The sequence below is a fragment of the Ictalurus punctatus genome, chromosome 14, assembly GCF_001660625.3.
Source record: "Ictalurus punctatus breed USDA103 chromosome 14, Coco_2.0, whole genome shotgun sequence".
Taxonomy (NCBI): Eukaryota; Metazoa; Chordata; class Actinopteri; order Siluriformes; family Ictaluridae; genus Ictalurus; species Ictalurus punctatus.
This window is the reverse complement of record NC_030429.2, coordinates 4,155,397-4,178,365: the sequence shown is the minus strand read 5'-3', so window position 1 is coordinate 4,178,365 and position 22,969 is coordinate 4,155,397. Positions and strand designations below refer to the sequence as shown.

Below are 22,969 nucleotides of genomic sequence, written 5' to 3'. Positions count from 1 at the left end.
GGTTTGGACAGAGGAGAATAGGAATGCTGGGCAGTGGGGGTATTGAAAAGAGCACAGTGGGGCAGTGAAGGGACTGTACAGAGGAGAGTGGGGCCAGTCAGGGGACTGTCCAGAGGAGAGTGGGGCCAGTAAGCGGACTGGACAGAGGAGAGTGGGGCAGTGAGGGGACTGTACAGAGAAGAGTGGGGCAGTGAGGGGTTTGCACAGGATAGAGTCAGAATGCTGTGCTGTGATGGGACTGCACAGAGTAGAGTGGGGCAGAGAAGGGACAGTAGAGAGGAGATTGGGGCTGCTGGGCAGAGAGAGGCTTGGACAGAGGAGAGTTGGGCTGCTGGGCAGTAGGTGGACTGTAGAGAGTACAGTGGGGCAGTGAAGGGAGTGTAGAGAGGAGAGTGGGGCAGTGAAGGAGGAGGAGGAAACTGGGGCAGTAAAGTAGAGAGGAGTGTGAGGCTGCTGGGTAGTCTGGGGACTGCACAGAGGAGAGTGGGAATGCTGGGCAGTGGGGGGACTTCACAGAGGAGAGTGGGCCAGTGGGGGGACTGCACAGAGGAGAGTGGGGCAGTGAAGGGACTATAGACAGGAGAGTGGGGCAGACAAGGGACTGTAGAGAGGAGATTGGGGCAGTGAGGGGACTGTACAGAGGAGAGTGGGGCAGGGTGGGGACTGTACAGAGGAGAGTGGAGCAGGGTGGGGACTGTACAGAGGAGAGTGGGGCAGTGTGGGGACTGTACAGAGGAGAGTGGGGCAGTGCGGGCAGTGTACAGAGTAGAGTGTGGCAGTGCAGGTACTGCCCAGAGTAGAGTGGGGCAGTGCGGGGACTGCCCAGAGTAGAGTGGGGCAGTGCGGGGATTGCCCAGAGGAGAGTGGGGAAATGAGGCGACTGGACAAAGGAGAGTAGGTATGCTGGGCAGTGGGGGGACTACACAGAGTAGAGAGAAGAGTGGGGCAGTGAAGGGACTGTAGAGAGGAGAGTGGGGCAGTGAAGGGACTGTAGAGAGGAGAGTGGGGCTGCTGGGCAGTGAGTATCTCCTCGGAGCCCGCCCCCTATTGATCAGACCAATCAGGAGTCCCTGAAAGTGAGCAGTGACCACACCCTGTATACTGTGTGCTTGCTCCTGGCCTGCGCAGTCTGTGTACTGATTTGGTTTATTTAGGAGACGTCACAATGTCTCATATTTAAAATGACACATTCTAAACGCTGGTGAAAATGTATATGATTTGTTTTATTAATTCATTTTGCTCTTCAGTCAGTAGTTAGTAGATTCCTTTAAGCTGAAGATTGTGTTTTATTTTTTTCAAACACAGTGTATTTCAAGCGATTCATGGTGATTTGTCATAAGAGAATATTTACTTATTTTAATTTCTACACAAATACAGTACAATATAATTAAATATCTCTCATTAAACACTTTATTGAATAAACATCATCAGTTCAGCTCCTCAATCAGGATTTGTTCCTTCGGCACTGTTTCCATGTTGACGGCATCCAGATCATCCAGATCAGGGAGATCCTGAGTAGAAGAAAACTAAATTATAAGCATTTGGACATGATTATGAAACAAACAAGTGATGCGTTGAGGTTCTTGCTGATGGAAATTAACGTTAAGGCAGAGCTACATGAGAAAGCGAACGGTTCGGATACCGGCCTAATAAAGGTTCTGATCTGACCCGCTTTAATGAATTTGAATTGTCTAATTGAAACCCGCGTTTTGGAAACGAAGTGCTAGTCTCTGTTATTCCACTAGGTGGCAAAACAGAGCAAAAAAACTCACAGCCATGAACTCAGCTACGGACAAAAACATGCTAATGATGTTGAACTGTTCGTTTAGTGAGCTAAAACATTCGCCATCCAAAATATGGAAAGATCTTAGCCGCAATTTTAAAAGTAGTTTCTTTGGTGCATGAGTGTAATGCGGATGGAGTTTCAGATGAAACGGCTCTTCTCATTCCTCCCTGATGTTACTTTTATTGCGACCTGGATGTCCTCCTCCTCCTCCTCCTTCTCCTCCTCCTTCTGCTCTTGCTCGGTCTGCTCGAGGTCTACACCGGACACGTTCTGACCTTCTACAGTCTCGGACGTTCCTGAAACACTGACTGTAATATGATTAGAAACAAGAATGAAAAAGGATGTAAAAGGAAATATGTGAGGAATTTATTTGTAGCGGTGCACACCATTCTCCTCCTGCTGCTGCTGCTCTCGAGCTCGTCTTCGCTCCAGTGTGTTTTCTTCAAGGAGTCTCAAGGCATCCAGACTCTCCTCAATCTTCCTCCTTTCTCTTGTTTGCCATAAATCTCTTTCCTTACGTTCTCCTTCCATACCTCCCACGGCCCAAGCCTCTGCAAAGGCCCTGCGTAGATACGTTACGAAACTCATTTTTTTACACTTCATACGTTTACACATTTCATACCAGCTATATTTAAACTACATCAATACTTGTGCTATCTATATTTAAGGCTTTTATATTGAAGTTACATTTTAATAAAACACTCATTTAGAGTCACATTAGGATATGAGAGCAAGCAGAAAATAAATTCCTTGGTGATGTTTTCCTTATTTAATCACTATTAACAGTTTATTTCACAACGCCATCAGTACTCACCTCTCCTTAGGAAACACGGGATGGTCGTCCAGGCACTGCAACTGCTTCAGACGAAGGATTAGCGACTTCCTGTAGTCAGGAATTTTCCTGACGACGTCGTTACCCATCAGGTTTAACACGCTCTAAAACATATAGGTGTAATTAATTCCAATTTAAGTCAGCATTCTTTAGCTTAGGTAATGTACGTGTACATGAGTGAGTGTGTGTGTACCAGATTGGGCATCTTCTCCAGTACAGTGAGGATTTCTGGGTCGTTGAGGCAGTTATTTGACAGGTCCAGGACTCTGATGGAGGGGCAGTGACACAGCTCCTGCAAATCGCTCACACTCTCCAGTAGATTATTTGAAATCTGGAACGTGGCCAGCTCGCTCAGGCAGGCTGAAAAACAAGAGTAGGGTTAAAAAAATTAATAAAATCAATTTCAAATAAAATGCTTATGTAGAGAATAGCAAGGTGCAGTTGATTCTCAAGCTTGATTGGTCAGAAAGTGTGAGTTTTGTGTGTGCACTCACAGATGTTCTGGATGACCCTGATATAGTTGTTTGACACATTGAGCGTGTTGAGTTTGGTGAGCGGCTCCAGGTTCTCGAGTGTGTGGATGAGGTTCTGGTGGATGAAAAGACATCGCAGTTCTGTCTGGTTCTGCAGGTTCTCAAGTTTCCGTATCGCATTGCCCTGGAGATAGAGACAGCGCAGGCTGGTGTACTCCTCCAGACCCTCGATTATGCTGATACCTGTCACACACCATGAGTACAGTTTAATTTCTGGGCACTACACAGCTGCAGGGCTGCGAAATAACTCTTCTCACCTTTATAGTGGAGAGGCAGCATGTCGTTTAAGCTAGGGGTCAGGTACAGCTTGTTCTGCTTGCAGATGTCCCTTAAAAATGCCTTACTGATCCTAAACAAAAAATAATAATAATTATCCGTTATAGAAACTATTTCAGCTGTGTTGATCAATGTGTATTAAGATATTTTAAATACTGTCGTATATACATTAGTACATATATTTATTTTATTAACATAAATAGTTACCAAAAAAAGTGTAAATACAGGAGGTCATGTGACCTTCGCACTACACATCTGTAGGCATTTTAGTGTACTTTAAAAAAAAGAAGTCGCTACTTTCTAGTTTATCGCTGAAAAAGTGTGGGGAAATTATCATTAAAATGGATTTATCGTGTGGGTGGGGGAGGGGTTAAAATTCTAATCAGTTTAAAAATAAAAAACAATACAATATTATGAAAATACAGGATTTTTGTCATTGCCGTAGTTTTTATGTTTTTTGTGTGAAATATTACAATTCTCACAGATTATTAAAGATAACATTCTATAATATTTACACTTTTTTTGTTATTATACATTTTTATATTTTACATTATTATTTTTGTTTTTGTCTCTCTCTTGCATTCATATTATGCATATAGTACTATTTTATTTTTTAAACTTAACACTGTAAAGCTCATTTTATGAGTAATAAATGTGTTATATAAATAAAGTTTATGATTATGATTACTATTAGTAATAGTATTAGAGATTAATTGTTACTCTAAAACTAAAACTTTTTTCAGAATTTTTCAATACAATATTTTTATTCTGTATAGAAAAATAAGAAGAGCAAGAGAACGTTTTTAACTAAATTTTGACAAATTTTTCTAACAAAAATGCGTAAATATTTAACTTATTGTTACATTGCTTAATGCAAGAGTATTCTCATGTACATTCATTTGATCAACAAACAACCTGTGAGTCTCAGTTGGCAGGTCCTCCATGTGCTGCACACTCTCTTGCCGTGACTCCACCTGGTTGGTCAGGTCAGGCTTCTCCACCTCCAGTTGAGCGATGGTCTCCTCAGCCTTCTGGTGTTTCTCCTCAGCTTCAGGCAGGGAGACCTAAAAAAAGTACAACAATTAAGGCTTATTGGATTTATTTACTTCTACACATGTTCAGATACTTTTAGAAACAGGTGCATTGCTCATGAGAATAGTCTAAAATGTATTTGGGGGAAAAGGAGAAAATGTCCCCAAAATGTGAGGAAACAAGTACACACACACACACACACACACACACACACACACACACACACACACACACACACACACACACAAAATACAATAGCATGGTTTCATGAGAACTAAAGTTTACCTTCAGTAACTCCTCTGTGCGTATCAGCCTCTTCTTCATCTCATCATTCATCACCTGAAGCTCCTAATACACACATATGGGGCAAAAGATGTTCAAACTCGAGTGCTTAATGCTCACATCTGCAATGGGCCATTTCTGTTAATTAATAAAATCTAACAACTTGAAAATACAATTTTAATTTTGGTTAAATTAAACTCCATGCAGCAGAAACATGAAAATGTCCTCGTATTTATAAAGGAGCTGCTTAATGCAAGACTTTTCTCACTTACATTCATTAGCTTGTCACACTCCCTGTGAATCTCAGTGAGCAGGTTCTCCATGACCTGCACTGTTCCACGCAGTGTCTCCACCTGGTCTTTCAGTTCAGACTTCTCCACCTCAACAACATGGAGCAGGTTCCCCATGTGCTGCACTGTTCCACGCAGTGTCTCCACCTGATCCTTCAGTTCAGACTTCTCCACCTCAACAGCATGGAGCAGGCTCCTCATCTCCTGGACTGTTCCATGCAGTGTCTCCACCTGGTCCTTCAGTTCAGACTTCTCCACCTCAACAACATGGAGCTGGCTCCCCATGTCCTGCACTGTTCCACGCAGTGTCTCCACCTGGTCCTTCAGGTCAGACTTCTCCAACTCGACAGCATGGAGCTGGCTCCTCATGTGCTGCACTATCCCACGCAGTGTCTCCACCTGGTCCTTCAGGTCAGACTTCTCCACCTCAACAGCATGGAGCAGGCTCCTCATGTCCTGCACTGTTCCACGCAGTATCTCCACCTGGTCCTTCAGTTCAGACTTCTCCACCTCAACAACATGGAGCTGGCTACCCATGTCCTGCACTGTTCCACGCACTATCTCCACCTGGTCCTTCAGGTCAGACTTCTCCACCTCAACAGCGTGGAGCAGGTTCCCCATGACGTGCACTGTTCCACGCAGTATCTCCACCTGGTCCTTCAGGTCAGACTTCTCCACCTCCAGCTGAGCAATAGTCTCCTCAGCCTTCTGGTGTTTCTCCTCAGCTTCAGCCAGGGAGACCTAAAAAATTACAACAATTAAGGCTTATTGGCTTTATTTACTTCTACACACACTTTTAGATACTTTTATAGTTTGGAGGCAAAAAATTTTTTTCCCAAAATGTGACTGTACACACACACACACATATACACACACACTCACTCACTCACTTACACACTCACTCTCTCTCTCTCTCTCACTCACACACCTAAAACACAGCCATGGGGCAAAAGAGGTTAAGAATTGAGTACTTAATGTTCATATCTACAAGTTGGCCCAATATCATTCTTATTATGCCATGATGATAACAGTAATACCTAGACCGGTATATTTCCCGAAGAAAATGGGACAGGGCGCCAATACTTTCGAGAACCGCCCGCATAAGGCACCAACACTTTCGAGAGCCGGTCAGACGGACCGTCAATACTGCTTAGAGCCGGCCGTGTAGGGCAACAATACTTTTTAGAGGCGACGTGTATGGCGCCAACACTTTTAGAGCCGACCGTATAGGGCGCCAATACTTTCACAAGCTGGTCAGACGGGGCACCTATACTGTTTAGAGCCAGCCATGTAGGGCGGCAATACTTATTAGACCCGACCTTGCGGGGTGCCAATATTTTTTAGTGCAGGACAAATCGGGCGCAAGTACTTTTAGAGTCGGCCCTGTAGTGCAGCAATACTTTTTAGAGCCGACCGTGTTGGGCACCAATACTTTTGAGACCTGGCCAGATAGGCCGCCAACACTTCTGAGAGCCAGACAGATCGGGTCGCCAATACATTTTAGACCCAAACATGTACGGAGGCAATACTTTTAGAGCTGGCTGTGCAGGGTGCCAATACTTTTGAGAGCCGGACGTGTACGGGGGCAATACGTTTAGAGCCAGCCGTGTAAGGCGCTAATACCTTCGCAACTCAATGCAAGTCTATGGGAAATTTTCAGACTTTGAGCTTCCGTAGTGGGAATTCCAGAATCCAGAAGCAGAAGAATTATACAAAATAATAATAATAATAATAATAATAATAATAATAATAATAATAATAATAATAATAAGTATGCAAGAGAACAATAGTAGTGCTTTAAAGCACCACTAATAATAATAATAATTATTATTATAATATTAAGTATGTAAGAGAGCAATAGTAGTGCTTTTCAAGCACCACTAATAAACCTGATAATAAATAATAAACCTCGTGTTATAATACGCTACATAACTATTATCCCATATAGGTTCATTGCTGAGCTCGTGATAGAGCTAATGATAATGATAATGAGTCTATATTGATCACATATGCATGACAGCACAGTGAAATTCTTTCCTTCACATACCCCAGCATGTTGGGAAGTTGGGGTCAGAGTGCAGGGTCAGTCATGATACAGCACCCCCGGAGCAGAGAGGGTTAAGGGACTTGCTCAAGGGCCCAACAGTGGCAGCTTAGCAGTGCTGGGGCTTGAACCCCCGACTTTCCTATCAGTAACCCAGAGCCATCTACTCTCACCAGCGACACTACTCAAACTCATCTCATCAAACTCCAGTGTGCAGATATTTCCTATTCTCAATCATTCCTATCAAATGGTGCTCATGTTATTTTAAAAAGTACTTTTTAATCAGAGGATTATCTCACGTACCTTGCTTTCCATGTCATCCCTGCGTGCCTCACAGAGCTGTTCCTCCAGCTCCCTCACTCTCTCCTCCAGCTGGAGTACAAACTTCATTTCTTCCTCCTTCATAACTGCCAAACCCTTTAATCCAGACACTACTCAAACTCATCTCATCAAACTCCAGTGTGCAGATATTTCCTATTCTCAATCATTCCTATCAAATGGTGCTCATGTTATTTTAAAAAGTACTTTTTAATCAGAGGATTATCTCACGTACCTTGCTTTCCATGTCATCACTGCGTGCCTCACAGAGTTGTTCCTCCAGCTCCCTCACTCTCTCCTCCAGCTGGAGTACAAACTTCATTTCTTCCTCCTTCATAACTGCCAAACCCTTTAATCCAGATATTTAACATGTTCATATAATGGTAACCTGGATTTTTGGATTTTCCGACAACTAAAGTTAGGATCAGAATAAACTTACCTCCTGGTTCTGAGGAACCTCTGTGGGGTGGAACAGAGCCGGTTCCGTGGCCTCTTCGCACACTGGGTCTAAACAAAATAATAAAAAGCCATCATACAGCATCTATTATTTATGTTTTCAATTCCAGACCAGCAGTATTTTCCACTTCTGATTCTGGTGAAGATCTACAGCACAAGTATTCACACTTTCACACTGGCCTCTGGAATAAATACACTTTACTGATGTTCAGTAGGTCCATGTCTAATGTGGGCTAAGGCTACGTACACACTGACAGATTTTATTACACATTCATGAAGGCAAAATAGGATTAAAGCCTGTTAGCCTGGGGGCGCTGCTGAGCTGCCGATGGAGTAAGACGCGAAGTTGGAGGCTCCTGCTGATTTCGATTCAGATTATAATTAACTTGCGCTTTTCGGTCATACAATAGACTTCGCCGCCCTCAGGCTGGAGTTGCTGAGGAAGGACACTGCTGATATTTTTAAAAAGGAACTCCAGGAGACTCTCAGGGATGCTCTGTCAACTATCAAGCTTGACCTGCAAGCCGTGAAAACACAGCTAGTCAATGATAAAGTACCGATGCTACCTTATCGACGCTGAAAGGTACTGTTGGGGAAATGGAGCATGCTCTCTTCTGTTGCACTTATGCCATTGCTCAGATGAAGACTACTATCGAGTCTCTCACGGCGAACGTAACCAAGATAGAGAATAAATGTGAGGACTTGGAGTCTAGGTCACAGCGCAATAACATTACGATAGTGGGAGTTCCAGAGGGCCCTGACACATGTACAACTGCTGCTGTAGCGGTCTTGCTGAAGGAGGCGTTTGGTCTGGAGAAGGAGCCGGTTTTGGACCGGTCCCACCCGACCCTTCAGCCTAAGCCCAAGCCTGGTGAACAACCACGAGCTATTGTGTGCAGATTCCACTATCACAGTGACTGTGTTGACATTTTACGCCGTGCGAGAGAGCTCCAGCGGATTAAAGTGAGGGATTTGACCATTTCAGTCTTCCTGGACCACACAGCCAAGATAGCCCAGACTCGGACGGCATTTAACGAGGTTAGGCATTAAATTCGTGGCATTGATGGCATTTGCTATGGAATACTGCACCCGGCTCGGCTTCGCATTACATATAACAGTGTTCAGAAGGACTTCATTTCAGCGGAGGAATCAGGGGACTATGTTAAATTCTTGTTTTCTTTCTTCTCCCAGGTGCATCATTCCTATTTGAAGATTGATTATTTTTTTATAGACAGTACTCTTAATTCTTGTGTAGTTTCTTCTGACTGTTTGGGTATTGTCATTTTTGACCATGCACCTCTACAATTAAATATTCAACTTTCTATTTATAAACGTAGCCCACCACCTTGGAGATTTAACTCTCTTCTTTTGCCAGACAGTGAATTCTGTGAGTTCATTTCAACTTCTATCGATGACTTTCTTTTCTTCAATCAGAATGACTCTACCTCTTATTCATTGTTATGGGAGACATTTAAATCCTATATCAGAGGACAGATTATTTCTTAGTCCGCTCTCTCTAATAAAAGGTGCACTGCTAGGCTTAATGAACTCACATCTGCAGTCAGTAACCTCGATCAAAGATATGCACTGAACCCTTCTCCAGAACTTCTTAAACAAACTTACAGGCAGAATTTATTCTTATTTCGACTAAAGAGGTATACCTAGTATTAAAAACACATAATATTGTCACTACAGGTCCCATGGAAATTAATGCTACTTTTAAATCATTTTACTCTTCACTTTATAAATCTGAATTTCCTGCAGACAATACTAAATTGAATGCATTTCTTCAAAACCTTTGTAACCCTGTTACTGATTCTAATACTGCCAAGCAACAGGACTCTCTCTTGAAGAAATTTTAAATTCAGTTAAAACTATGCAATCTAACAAAGCCCCTGGACCAGACAGGTTTCCAATTGAATTTTTTTATATGTTTATTGGAAAATTAGCATCATTGCTTTTATCTGTGTTCAACGAATCCTTGGAATGTGGGTCTTTGCCTCCAACTCTAACACAAGCCACTATAGCTCTCCTTCTTAAGGAGGGTAAGGATCCATCCTCCTGTGGTTCTTATAGACCGCTGTCTCTGCTTAATGCAGATGTAAAGGTGTTGGCAAAACACGGGGGGGGGGGGGGGGTTAGTTGATTGTACTGTTTAATTTAGTTGTTCTCTTTTCTACACTGTGTATGTATTTGTGTGTGTATATGTAAGTATATCAAAAAATGAGAATGGTATTGTTTCTATGTGACAGGAAGTATGTTTTCTTTCTCAATAAAAATATTTTTTGGGTAAAAAAAAAAGGCTGTTAGCCTGTTGTTGTTGTTTTTAAAGGAATTTAAAAGAATTAAACTGAGCACTTCATGGTTACAGCGGCACGACTGAGAAATAGTTGTACCTTCAGTTGTGACCTCGGGGTCCGATGTTGTTTTCATTCCATCGCCTCGTTTCACATAATCGTAAATGTCGGCTGCGGTGGCTGCAGCTCCGGCCGTGTACAGCAGGGGGCGCAGCGGAAGTTCCTCTCCACCAGCGCCAAGTGCACTCGGAAACTTATTCATTTTTCTCTCTTGATAAGAGCAACTACAATAATCACCTTAATCGCACAAAGTTCAGTGAGTATCTGAAAGCACCGTGTTCTTTTCTCTCTCGTATAAACCGAGTTCTTCTGTGACGTCACCGAACAAAGACAAGTCAGATTAAAGGATCATGGCATGTTGCTTAGCAACACTGTTCCAACAATCTGGAACTCCGGAGCGTTCCAAATTTCTTTCAGCAGTATAATATGTATGGTACATTATATTATTATATACAGTATATTGTCCTAAATGAATGAATGTTATGAGAATGAATAAAAAGAATCCCTGAGGAGTTTAGGGCTGTGTTTGGCATTTTCATCCGCTCAGTTTAGGAGCCTGTACGCTTTGGGCATAAATCAACTGCTCTGCTTGACTGGAAATATATTTTATTGTATATAAATAACGACGATAATGTGCACACAAATACATTTCTAAGCTTCTGGGTTACACTTTTCATAATATTCATACACAAAGTGATTGCAAGCTGCATGAAGCTAAAATGAAGTGACTCATAACTTTATTATAATACTTATCCCACACAAAGGTTTACATTCACTTTAAATCATTTAAAATTAAAAACAAAATGAATTTCAGTGGTGAATGAATTGTAGCTGGTATCGTCTGTTATCATGTTTACCTGACAGTTGATTCATTTAATATTATTTGCTCTGTTATATTTAAATATTTTTGACTAATATCACAGTAAGTTCATCCATTTATCCATTAATTTGTACATTTATAATCGGAAGAGGAAACATTTGTTTGACATGATCTTGGTTAACTAAATGTATTAATCAATAAATATATAATAGATCTATTTATCTGTTGATTTGCACAGCTCTTAAGGCAAGACACTACAAGTGAATAATTATTTAAAACAATCCTAATTAATCATGTACAGATGATTACTGATATAGGGAATGATGTAGTGTGTAGGGAAGCAAGGGGCTCCACATGGGTTAAATGTGGGTTAATGTGGAACAGGGAGATATGGAGGCTCCTGCATGGGCTGGATGCATTTAACCGTGTTTTTCAATTACTTTATTAACTATAGCTAAAAAAAAATATATATATATTTACAGTTAAAGAGCAAAATTGGGCATCCTCTGTGTATGAAAGCAAAATTTGTCTGGCCCACTTGTGGGCCACATACTTGCTTTAGTTCTGGCCCAGTATACGCCTGGGTCTTCTCTTGCACCCACACTCTCAAGCTGAAGCAAGCTGGAGCCACCTCTTCATGGTCCCCTCAACCTCCATCTAAGCAGCATTAGACATGAAGAGGATTCTGTGAACTAAAGCAATACATATTGTAAGGTCATTATCAATCTTAAGCATTGATTAGGCTTATACCATGGTCAGTGTGAATATTGGATTCTGATTGGCTGGAAGGTGTGCATTATAACTGTTTATTGCACACGTAGTTCCAGTCAGTTTGATCATTATAATTTCTAAATCAATGCACACCCTACATACACACGCACAATCAAGCATACAGAGACATTCGTGCACACAGTCATACGCACAAACACTTCTTGCCAGCGCTGTCTGCAATTTAACAATAAAAATAACTGCTACTGAAAAGCTACATTATATTTCTCATCAACATGGTGGTAACATCACTATTTTTGAAGTAATTCAACTCAGTTTTACTACACTACTGCTGTGCAACACTGACTACTGGGAGTCACACATGACATAGGTAATTCATACACACTTAATCTCTGATGGATATTTGTCAGTTCATTCAAATAAATGTAATCTTATCACACTACTTTATCTGTGTCTGATTTATATAATCAGGCAAAATTCCAGACCTAACAACCTAACTACTGGAAATTAATGGTAATTTTAAACTTCCAATCAAAGTTTCTAAAATCAATGACAGCTTTAACATTAATTGTGGAAAGACCATGGTATAAGCAGGGTAATCCATGGCTAGGTGTGCATTAAACGAGTTGAACGAGTCGTTCTTTGCCTCCACATTATGCATTAAAGTTGTATAATGCACACCTTGCTGTGGGTTACCCCTTACATATAATCTGAGAGGGACAGCTAATTCTGTATGCAAACAGATATACATAATCACGACCTCTCCAAGTTGGAGAGTTGCCAGTGAAGTCTTTCTATTGACCCCTCCAGTTGAGGTTCTTTGCCAGGGAGTTAGCAATCACCCTGTTCAATATGCGTCAGGTGCAGTCACACACATCCGCCCCGTCAATCAGCACCAACCAGTTCACCTGAAACAGATTTTTTTTTTTAAAAACAATAATATAAAATAAAGAATTTATTAATAAGCATGTATTGCCTTGTCAACTGTGTCAGTGCTTCTCACTACTCCTGCAGTTACCCTGCCCTGTGTGTTTTCCATGTTTTCCTCCTCTACCAAAGATTAGGTCATACCTGTTCCCTCATTAAATTGGTGTTGAATGTTGTGCTTTGAGTACGAGTGGGTCATTTTGAGAAAAATGAAACACTTTCAATAGCTGTGTAATTGTGCAAGCAATTGTTAACAAAACAAAATCCCACCAGTTTTTGCTTGTAATCTGGGCTCTGTTGCATCCTTTGCGCCAGACTATGCAGTTGAGGAAGGTCTTGCAGGGGCAGTAAACCTTCATTACCCAAAAGCTGCACCTGGACCTCCTGTACTTGAAGTAAGCTCAGTGGTTTGTTGGTCCAGCACCATCTCTAATTTAGTCAACACCTCCCTAAGCATGGCTATGATAAAGAAGTTAACTATATTTAAAAATGATACACACTACAAAACTATACAACTCCATCTTCAGTCTTATTCTTAACCTACACAAATTCCAGTAAAATGGCTGAGTGGAAGTCACAGTTGGCCCAACCTGGTTCTGATGACTGCTGGTGGTCCTCTCAAAGTCTGGCAGCACTACAAGAGAACACTTAAGGGAAGTGAAGAAACATGTTCTACAAAATTAATACCTACAAAAGAAAGTCAGTCAGAAAGCAGAAGAATACACTCACATGGCATGTTGTCCATCAGCTACCAGTCCTGCAGCATCTGTCACATTTCAAGATTGATGCAGAAGCAATCACAGCTTTTCAAACAGTTTAATAGACAAAGCAAACTTGTCAAAATACTGTGGCCAAAAACAAAAATTAAAAAATAACCATAGCCACATGGACAAAAACATAGAAGACAATTATGGGAGCCAAAGCAGCAGTACAAACAGTGGCTATATATAGGAGTGCTCCTTAAGTGAAACCTGATTCAGGGGCAGGTGGTCATGTGATATATTGTAGTACAATATATATTGCAGTGGCTGATGGGAACTGAAGTCCAGAGTTACCTCCTTGATATATGACAATCTCTGTGAATCAGGCGTGTGCTGCTGGTGGTGGGAACAGGGGTGAAAGTGGGGATTGGGGTGACTGTGGGGACGTTAACAGTGGGGGCAGGTGGAAGAATTTGTTTGGGTGGTGTTGCACACACATCCTCCGAGTCGAACAAACAATGCTCCTGACCTCCAGGGGGGCCAATCCAGACAATCCTCCTAATGAAAAATGAAATTGATCAAAACTAAATGTACACATAAAATATTGACTATACTGCCAAATTCTACAATGTTTCATGAAAAACATTATTTTAAATATGCCCTCAAAGCATCAAGGAATAGTAATAGTGATGTGCTGAACAAATATCTGTATGTTTTACACCTTGGTGGTCTTTGTCCAGACACCTCCACGTCTGATTGGAGGTCTGACCAGGTATATATATATATATATATATATATATATATATATATATATATATATATATATATATATATATATATATATATAAAATTGGCAACGTGAGTATCCTTCGAATGAAATATGAATATTGATAAGGTGGGACACACGCACACACACATACAGAGCAAGCAGCAGAAGATCACATTGCAAAGATAACCTCTCACACTCACTCGATGGAATTAGTTTTAATTTTTTTTTTTTTTTGGGGGGGGGGGGGGGGGGGGGGGTTACCAGCCAGAATTGTTATAGACAAATTGTTGTACACCATTTGAATGTTGTCTTCTGATATATTTAACTGACTCTCCTTAATACAAAATAATATATCAATGTAAAGCCTTCATAGATACTGACACAGTGAAGTTAATCAGAGCAAATTAATCTGTAAAATCGCTCATCAGCTGATAATAATCACTCAGCTCGCTTGCACTTGATAAGGGAAAACTTTATCATATTTTTTCATACTCTTTCTGCATTCTGTTTACATGTGTGACGCTTTAAAAAAATCACAGGCGCGTTCTGGTTGCTGCTCAGTACGCGTTTCACTCTGATTGGCTGGCGAAAATCGCGACCAATCAGATTTCAGTGTATCGCTTCGCGTTGCAATGCGGAAGCGTTTTACTTCAGAAAGTATTCGTGGATGTTCATAGGCTTGCTCAAGGTTTTACTAGATTTTACAGTAGATTAGATGGGTTGTGCACAGATATGAGAAATGATCAGCTCACAAGCAGAAAAAAAAGCTCATGGCTCATGTGTTATTTGTGTAATTAAGGTTAATGGTAATAACACAATTACCACAAACTTTGAACAAACAAACAAACACAGAAAAACGTTATACACCTTACACAAAGATGTCCTATTAATCTTTTATTACAAAATGCTTATAGTAGATAAAGCTCCACTGGATCATCCAAATACTGATTGCACTAATATTTTGCAAATGTATTTATTCCAGTGTAAAAACAATATCAGAAACAGCTACAGAAAAGGATTGTTTTTGTAAGTGATTTGTGTGTATGTTCTGTATATTTGTCTTATATTGTATTATGTTCAAAATCCAAAGCTTGTGCATCATTATTAGCCCACCCCCAACTTTCACTCTTTACAGTGTTACAGATTTAGCATTGTAGGTTACATGGTTCAACAGCTATTCATCATCATCATCATAATCATAACAATAATAATAATAATAATAAGAAGAAGAAGAACAACAACAACAACAACAATATAAAGTATTAAAGTCCAGAGGTTGTATACAGATGTTGTGCATCGTTACAACTACAGTCCCCTATGAAATATTGGAACAGCAAGGCCTATTGTTTTCGCTAAACACTGAAGACATTTGGGTTTGAGATCAAAAGTTGAATATGAGACAACAGATCAGAATTTCAGCTCTCATTGGTTTTTGGTTGTGTCCAGATGTTGTGCATCAGTACAACATCTAGTCGCAACCTCTTTTTTTCTTCTTTGTTTTTCAAATGTATTAATTGATTTCCTTGAATTAAAGTACAAAATATGACATTCAGGGCATCACATATTCACTCATAGACAAAACAAAATACATTAAAGTTCCTACAATTGTTAAATTAAAGTTCCTACAGAATCATCTTCAAGTGTCCAGAAACATACGTGATTTCCCTTTTGTTTTCCCAAATGTTAATTTCTCTATTCTAACTGATCATTTTTTTATTTGCACTGGATAATGTTATTTCCTTACATTATATGCCTACGATGCACAAATGTGGTCAGAGACGTTTTGTGCTTGCAGTGATTAATGATAGAATACTGTATGCTTTACATTACTCCAGAAATTTTGGCTCATAGGAGAATCTCATATACGTACAATGAAATAAATTCCCCTCTTCTACATTGCACTTAATACAGGTGTCTGGATTGTTATTGTTAAACTGGTGTAACAGGTAGGGAGTATTACACAAATGCATAATCCATAATCTGTTTGTAATGGATTCATTTCAATCTAGTGTTAATCACCTGGCACTGTGCTTCTTGATATATTGTTTTCCAGTCTTCCTCATAAAGTTAAATCTGTGACTCAAGCAATTCTTTTCTTCTCAGAGGATTCCATGTTTGCCTCGCATCTCTGGGGTAAGGGGTTCACATCCTGCCTTCATCCTGTGTGTATGTAGTTTGTATGTTCTCCCTGTACATTGCGGGCTTCCTCCAGGCACTCCGGTTTCCTCCCCCAGTCCAAAGACATGTGTGGTAGGTTTTTTCTAAAGCAGCTGTAGGAACTAGAAATGCACTCAGATCCCTAATCAGCCAATTTGATTTTTTTTTTTTTTTTTTTATTTAAAAAGCATTAAAACAACAATATTTAGGATATTTACTAGGTAGAAGTGACCATAGTGTCATATTCATTGTGGATGTTCACAATCCCCTTAATTGTAGCTGAAAACTATAACTTTTGAAATAGAGGTAAAAACTGAAGGAGGAAATTTCCATCTATGCCTCAAACCACAATTCAGGAAGACTTTCCTTGTTATAAATCACGTCTGGTAGGCTGGTATAAATATATTCAGTCTACTATTCAATGCTATAATATGTACAGTGTTTTAAATGTATGCAAAGACTGGAGGAGGAGGAAGAAATTTCTATAAATCTGGTTGCAGTGGTGGTTTGGGCTCTGGGTTACTGATTGGAAGGGCGGTGGTTCAAGCCCCAGCTCTGCCAAGCTGCCATTGTTGGGCTCTTAACCCTAAGGCCCTTAACCCTCTCTGCTCTAGGTGCGCTGTATCATGGCTGATCCTGTGCTCTGACCCCAACCTACTGATATGCAAAAAAAAAAAGAATTTCACTGTGCTGTAACATGACTAATAAGGATTCATTATCATTAAATGCCCCATACCATACCATGTAACATGGAATACCATGTTGCCATACATCATAAATCATATCTGGCAGCCTGATATCTATTCACCCACTTTAATGAGAGCCTTAAAAAAAAAGTTTGCAGGTCATAAATGAGCAGTGTGTCGTTTCTAACTGTGATCGACATTCACATACAGCCAGTGATTGAACAGAACACAAATTACCAGCCAATCATGATGCAGTTGGCGGGGATTTCTGGGCTGGAAAATGTACATTGTGGCTGTGCAGGAGCTTATGGCTCCGCCCCGGACGCCCAGACCCTCCCGGTGTCCTGCTGCAGCATTTACGCCTCTCACACGAGTACGGTTTTGGGTCTTTCATGGTGCGGGCTTGTGAGAGAAAAATGAAGTTCTTGGTGGCGGTTACGATTATTGTTGCGTCGGTGTTTTTCCTGTTGTTACCCAACGGCTCTCAGGCCGATGAGAAGAAGAAAGGGCCCAAAGTCACGGCCAAGGTAAACAAACACTGCAGACTGAACCTACAGTAATGTTGAACGCTGGTGTTCTGGTGCATAGCAGGGATGCGATTTATAGTCGGGAAAAGCTAGTTGGAGCACACACACAGATTCTTTTTTCCTTAACATTGTAACTATTTACTATTCTGTTGTTTAATCGCTTTTAATTACTATACTACTGTTTAATCACTAAGGCTAGCCCATGATACTGTGTGTGCCTTCAGGTATGTATGTTGAGATTTAGTGCAGGAATGTTTGCGTGTTTGATGATGCATTAGGGAATGTATTGGTTAATAATGGTGCAGATGATGAGTGTTAGGCCGTGCAGCAGGCGTAGCCGGGAATTTTCTGAGTGTGAATCCTGTGTAATGGCGCGTGTAGGCCACGTCTGCGTTAACCGGCTGATGTGCGCACTGCGTGTGCGCACTAGCCGAGTTTCCTGATTCACTGCTCCTCACTGGAAACTGCAAGAATGTTTCTGAATCACCGCACGCGCGCGACTTACTATTGTCTGCTCTCCCCGCACACAGATCTGTTTCTAATTGGAGTTACTAATATCAGAAGATAATTTACGCGTCATCACGTGTTATTTGATTTTTTTTTGTGAGAAATTATTTTAATAGCTTAATGTGCGCCGTGATAACAGCTACGTTGTGGTTTTGTTGGTCTGGTTCTTTGTTCCTCTCTGGTGTAATAAAACTACACGTCCCAGAAACACCCGCGTCAGTGTGGTCAAAAAAAAAAAAGCGTTGCTAATTTGCAAGTCTCAGTTCTTTCCAGATGGTTACAGAGGTTCTGATGCAGCAGGATGAGGTTGCTCGACTGGAGAAAAAAAATTCTAAATAGCCTAAAATTTTGTGGACAAAATTTATGTATAAATTCCAGATTTATTCGCCTTTTCCTGTTATAATAAGCTACGGAAGCCCTAAGCGGTCATGCATTATTAATTTTTTTCTGTTGTTTTCTTGTGATCTTGATATAACCAACAGTTGTTTTCTCATGATGTAATTTTATCCTGAGAAAATCTCCTTCTTTGTGAATGGGACTGGTGTTACATGCATGTTGGCATCTTCGCCATCATAAATGTAATAATTGGCTGCTGTAGAGATGGACTTTATCTCCACTTTAAGAGAGATGGATGTGTGTCCACTTCTCGAGTGTCAGACACTAACGTGGAAGTCGTCGATCCTGCAGGGATGTGGTATTTTTGTATTCCAACCCAGAAGTTTGCATCACCCTGGTTCCCTCAACAAAAAACCAACAGGATTTTTTCCCATTGGCTTTTGGATTATTGCAGAAAATAAACTCTGTGACCAACAAAAGTTTGATTCTTACACGTTTCATTCATTAAGATAAGATTTTGAAGCCTATACACTCGCCAGAAGTAAGACGCTAATGTTAGGCTATACATGAACTACACCACGGTCACGTGACTTCAACGTCACCACCGCTACGCTTCAGACAACTCTTTCAATCTTTATTTTTAAAAAAAAGCAATGCAATTTGAAAATACTATAAATTTATAAATCTACAAGTTGGAAAGTTTGAGTGGGAATAGTTTACAAGAACATGAGTATAAACACAGCAAGCCTGTAGTAGAAGTGGTTTCCTGTTCGGCATGATGACGTTTTATTTTCCAGACATCCTCTGTAGTGCCATTTAACCTCTTGTTAGCAACTGTCTTTTTCAGGACATGTAAAAGCTTGTAAAAAAAATAATAAAATCCTGAGTGGGATACTACTGATGTATTTTGTGTTGTAGTATAACACGTGAACATATCTTGAGCTTGTGTTAACCACAGACCTTATCTCAGGCATTGACTTTGTGATGATGGATGTCCAGTACACAGGAAAATTAAGTCGAGATCACAAGAAAACAACAATTTAATACTGCACGGCTGCTTAGGTCTTCCATAATAACCTCCACTCTTCTGGGAAGCCTTTCCACTGAATTTTGGGGTGTGGCTGTGGAGATGTGTTCATTCAGCTACAAGAGCATTAGTGAGATCAGGCACTGGTTTTAGTGAGGAGGTCTGGGTGTAGTCGGTATTCAGTTCATCTCAAAATAGGTCAGGGCTCTGTGCAGGACACTCAAGTTCTTCCATTCCAAGCTTAACACACCATTTCATAATGGAGCTCGCTTCGTGTGATGTTGGAACATGTTTGTGTATCTTAGTTCCAGTGAAGGGAAATTGTAAAGCTACAGAATACAAAGATATGCTGTACAATTGTGTTCTTCAAACTTTGTGGCAGCAGTTTTGGGAGGAACCACATATGGATGTATGATGATCAGGTGTCCACATAATCTTGGCCATATAGTTTGAAATCTACCTGAATTCGGTTTTGAACACACTTTCATCCTCTTCTGAAATGATCCTGTAGGTTCCCATTTCTGTACATGACTTTATTATTTTTATTCATTTATTTTTTACTCACAATATACCTCTGTCCTGTCTCAGGTATATTTCGATATCCGAGTTGGAGATGAGGACATAGGACGCATTGTCATTGGACTGTTCGGAAAAACCGTCCCAAAGACTACTGAGAATTTCCTCGCCTTGGCTACAGGAGAAGTGCGAGCTCTCATCCTTACTTGTTCGAAAAAATTCACTTATTTCCAGTTAGATAAGATACTGAATAAATGCATAAACGAGTTCCACTGAATGCTCTTGTGCTTCAACAGAAAGGATTTGGTTACAAGGGCAGCAAGTTCCACCGTGTGATTAAGGACTTCATGATTCAAGGAGGCGACTTCACCAGAGGAGATGGAACTGGTGGTATGAAACTTATCCTCTGTTTACACCTTTAACATTAAGTTATTTTTGGTTGCTGTATATATTTATTACAGAATATTTGATATCCCTTTTCCTGTAAAAAAATAAATAAAAATAAATGAAGCAGTTTGCCACCTTGCCACAGCTTTATTTAATGAACATAATCCAAAAATTTAAATATTAGAGCTTTTTATTTCTGAATTTCCACTCATGTTGACATTACTTATAGTCTTACATGTTTTTGAGTTATTGAGGTTTAGATTAAATCCCCTCAATTCAAGAAACCAGTCCAATCAACTAATAACTATAAGAACTCGATAAGGAATGAGTTTGGTTATTGTTGGGTTTGATTTCCACAAAAAAAAACTTTTTAAATCGGACCCCAATTTGTGGGCCACTGCATTAACATACCTTTGGGTCAGTGTTTGAGATCATCTGCTGTTCTAAAAACCAACTTTCTTTTACAGTTTAAGTGTGTTAACACTGCTGTGCTTTTAGCTTCTCTACAGGCCATGTGTGGATTAAATGTGGTCCAGTTTAACCCACTGACCCCGTAAGGCCAAAAAACCGGCTTGCCTGTCTTTGACCTGTTCCCGTAAGGACGATATACCGGCTTGGTTGTCTATGCCAAATACCCATAAGGCCGGTATAGCGGCTGTACAGTGTAAACGTTATCCCCGTAAGGCTGGTATACCGGCATTACTCTGCTATGATTCCTTACTTATTTAATTATTATTTTTTGACCCGGAAGGTTGATGACGTGATAATCGTGTTCCAGCTAAAGTTACACCTACAGTGAACACAGGTACATCTAAAACAGTGGGGGGAAAAAAGAAAACGTACACAGTTACACAGACGAGAACAAGCATTCTAGATAGTGACAGCAGTGAAAGTTCAGGCGATGTTGAAATCGAAACTAATAGTGAGAAGGCTAGACACTTCGTCAAGAAAAATCCTTCCGCTGAAAAGAACAACCCCCACAAGGAATCAAAAGCTGTTTTTCGTTGTCGGGAATGCGACCAATTTCTGTGCGTTCGTGAAAACAGTACCTGCTGGTCTGATTATCACCAGAAAGTTGACTTTTGGCACTAAAATGCATTTATGCAAAGGCATTGACCATGCTGATGCTCGTATGGTACTTCTAAATGAGTGTAAGGATTTTAGCGAGCATTTTTCGTAATTTCTCTAGTTAAGAATTGTGCCCCAAGTGGAGTAAAAATACACACATGTATTATTATAAGTTGTTTCAAGGCCTAAAAATGTTGAATTTAAAATGTTGATTTTGGGGCCAGTTTTGGCCTGGGAACTCAGGGTTGGCATGCTGTTTCTATGGGGAATATAGGGTTGTGGGACATAATACTGTGGGAACTTAGGGGTAAGCGGGTTAAGTGTCAGATTACAACTCGATCCCATTACAAGTGTGTAAGCGGGTTCTGTTCTGCTGCTTCGGTAGGAAAGAGCATCTATGGTGATCGCTTCCCTGATGAGAACTTCAAGCTGAAGCACTATGGACCAGGATGGCTGAGCATGGCCAATGCAGGCAAAGACACTAATGGATCCCAGTTCTTCATTACCACCGTGCAGACGCCATGGCTCGATGGGAAACATGTCGTCTTTGGAAAGATCTTGGAGGGGATGGTGAGTTTCATTTATCTTCAGAACCTCAGTAAAATATTTATAGGAACAAGGTTTATCAGAGCATCCTGTAATACTGTAGTAATGTAAAGTAGTGATGGAGTCTTTTGTTGTAGTCTTGTGTACTGTTATGTTTTGCACATGGTCCTGGAGAAACATTTCATTAATATGTATGAAGCTATACAGAGGAATGACCATTAAAAACCCACTTGTGTTGACTTGGAGAATCAGCCATTTTGTTGCTCGTGTTTATTTCTGAATCTTTGTATTTGCTTGGCTTTTTTTTTAAGGATGTGGTGAGAAAGATTGAAGGCACAAAAACGGACGGCAGGGATAAACCTCTAAAAGACGTCATCATCCATGACTCTGGCAAAATCGAGGTGGAAAAACCTTTTGCTGTTGCAAAGGAGTAAAATCTCCCTGTATGGGAGAAACAGGACTGTGGGGTTCTAGGGTTTTAGCATGTATGTCTGGTACTGCTAATATAGTGTGTGTGCGTGTACGCGTGGTGCTTAAACCCAGCCCGCCTCAAACTACAAACATCTGTAGCGGTCCACCTTGGGTCCATTTTGAAGAGGCATTCCACTCAATGACCAACTTAACACCTGCTTTTTGTAAACAAATCTTCAATAAAGGATCCAGGTTTTTGTTAACTGCTCTGTGTGCATCACTTCAATATTCACACCATAGACCGTGAACACACACACTTCTTTTAGGAAATATATATTATATACACACCCACCCACATGGGTTTAATTATAAGTGTAGCGAGTGTATTTTATGGATTAGCAGAGTACTGACTTATTAAAATTAGCACACCCAGACTAGGAGTGAAATCTTAAAATAATCTCAAATAAATCAACATTCATAGACTCCGCTGTTAGTCTTGTAACTCCTCCAAGTCTGTGCTGTAGATACAACAGAGATGTTCTCTTACCCTCCTGTTCTGTTCACTACTTAATTCTATTAATCCAGGCCATCTTTTTTTTTAAAAATTATTTCTAGCAATACCATTTGTAAAATGTGCTTAAAATACCCA

At 40.5% G+C, this 22,969-nt stretch overlaps 2 protein-coding genes across 3 annotated transcripts; one reads left to right on the top strand and one right to left on the bottom strand.

Annotated features, from left to right (window-relative positions):
- Positions 1 to 1,234: 1,234 nt before the first annotated feature.
- On the bottom strand, positions 1,235 to 10,545 carry LOC108274542 (centromere protein F). Of its 2 annotated transcripts, none has more exons than XM_017484754.3 (14): positions 10,246 to 10,545; positions 7,833 to 7,900; positions 7,629 to 7,742; positions 7,379 to 7,492; positions 5,014 to 5,772; positions 4,745 to 4,807; positions 4,343 to 4,491; positions 3,409 to 3,500; positions 3,113 to 3,334; positions 2,812 to 2,978; positions 2,601 to 2,722; positions 2,173 to 2,348; positions 1,964 to 2,094; positions 1,235 to 1,511 (listed from the first exon to the last, which is right to left on the bottom strand). In XM_017484754.3, the coding sequence occupies exons 1-14, from the start codon at positions 10,406 to 10,408 to the stop codon at positions 1,428 to 1,430; spliced, it is 2,424 nt and encodes an 807-aa protein (XP_017340243.2). In that variant the 5' UTR covers positions 10,409 to 10,545; the 3' UTR covers positions 1,235 to 1,427. The 2 variants fall into 2 exon arrangements, with proteins under 2 accessions (XP_017340243.2, XP_017340244.2); XM_017484755.3 differs by having other exon boundaries at positions 1,976 to 2,094.
- Positions 10,546 to 17,310: 6,765 nt separating this feature from the next.
- ppib (peptidylprolyl isomerase B (cyclophilin B)) lies at positions 17,311 to 22,581 on the top strand. Its single transcript, NM_001200239.1, is given in 5 exon segments — positions 17,311 to 17,522; positions 19,981 to 20,094; positions 20,205 to 20,298; positions 21,749 to 21,933; positions 22,221 to 22,581. Coding segments are annotated over 5 exon segments (651 nt in total). The 5' UTR covers positions 17,311 to 17,387; the 3' UTR covers positions 22,344 to 22,581.
- The last annotated feature ends 388 nt before the right edge of the window (positions 22,582 to 22,969 follow it).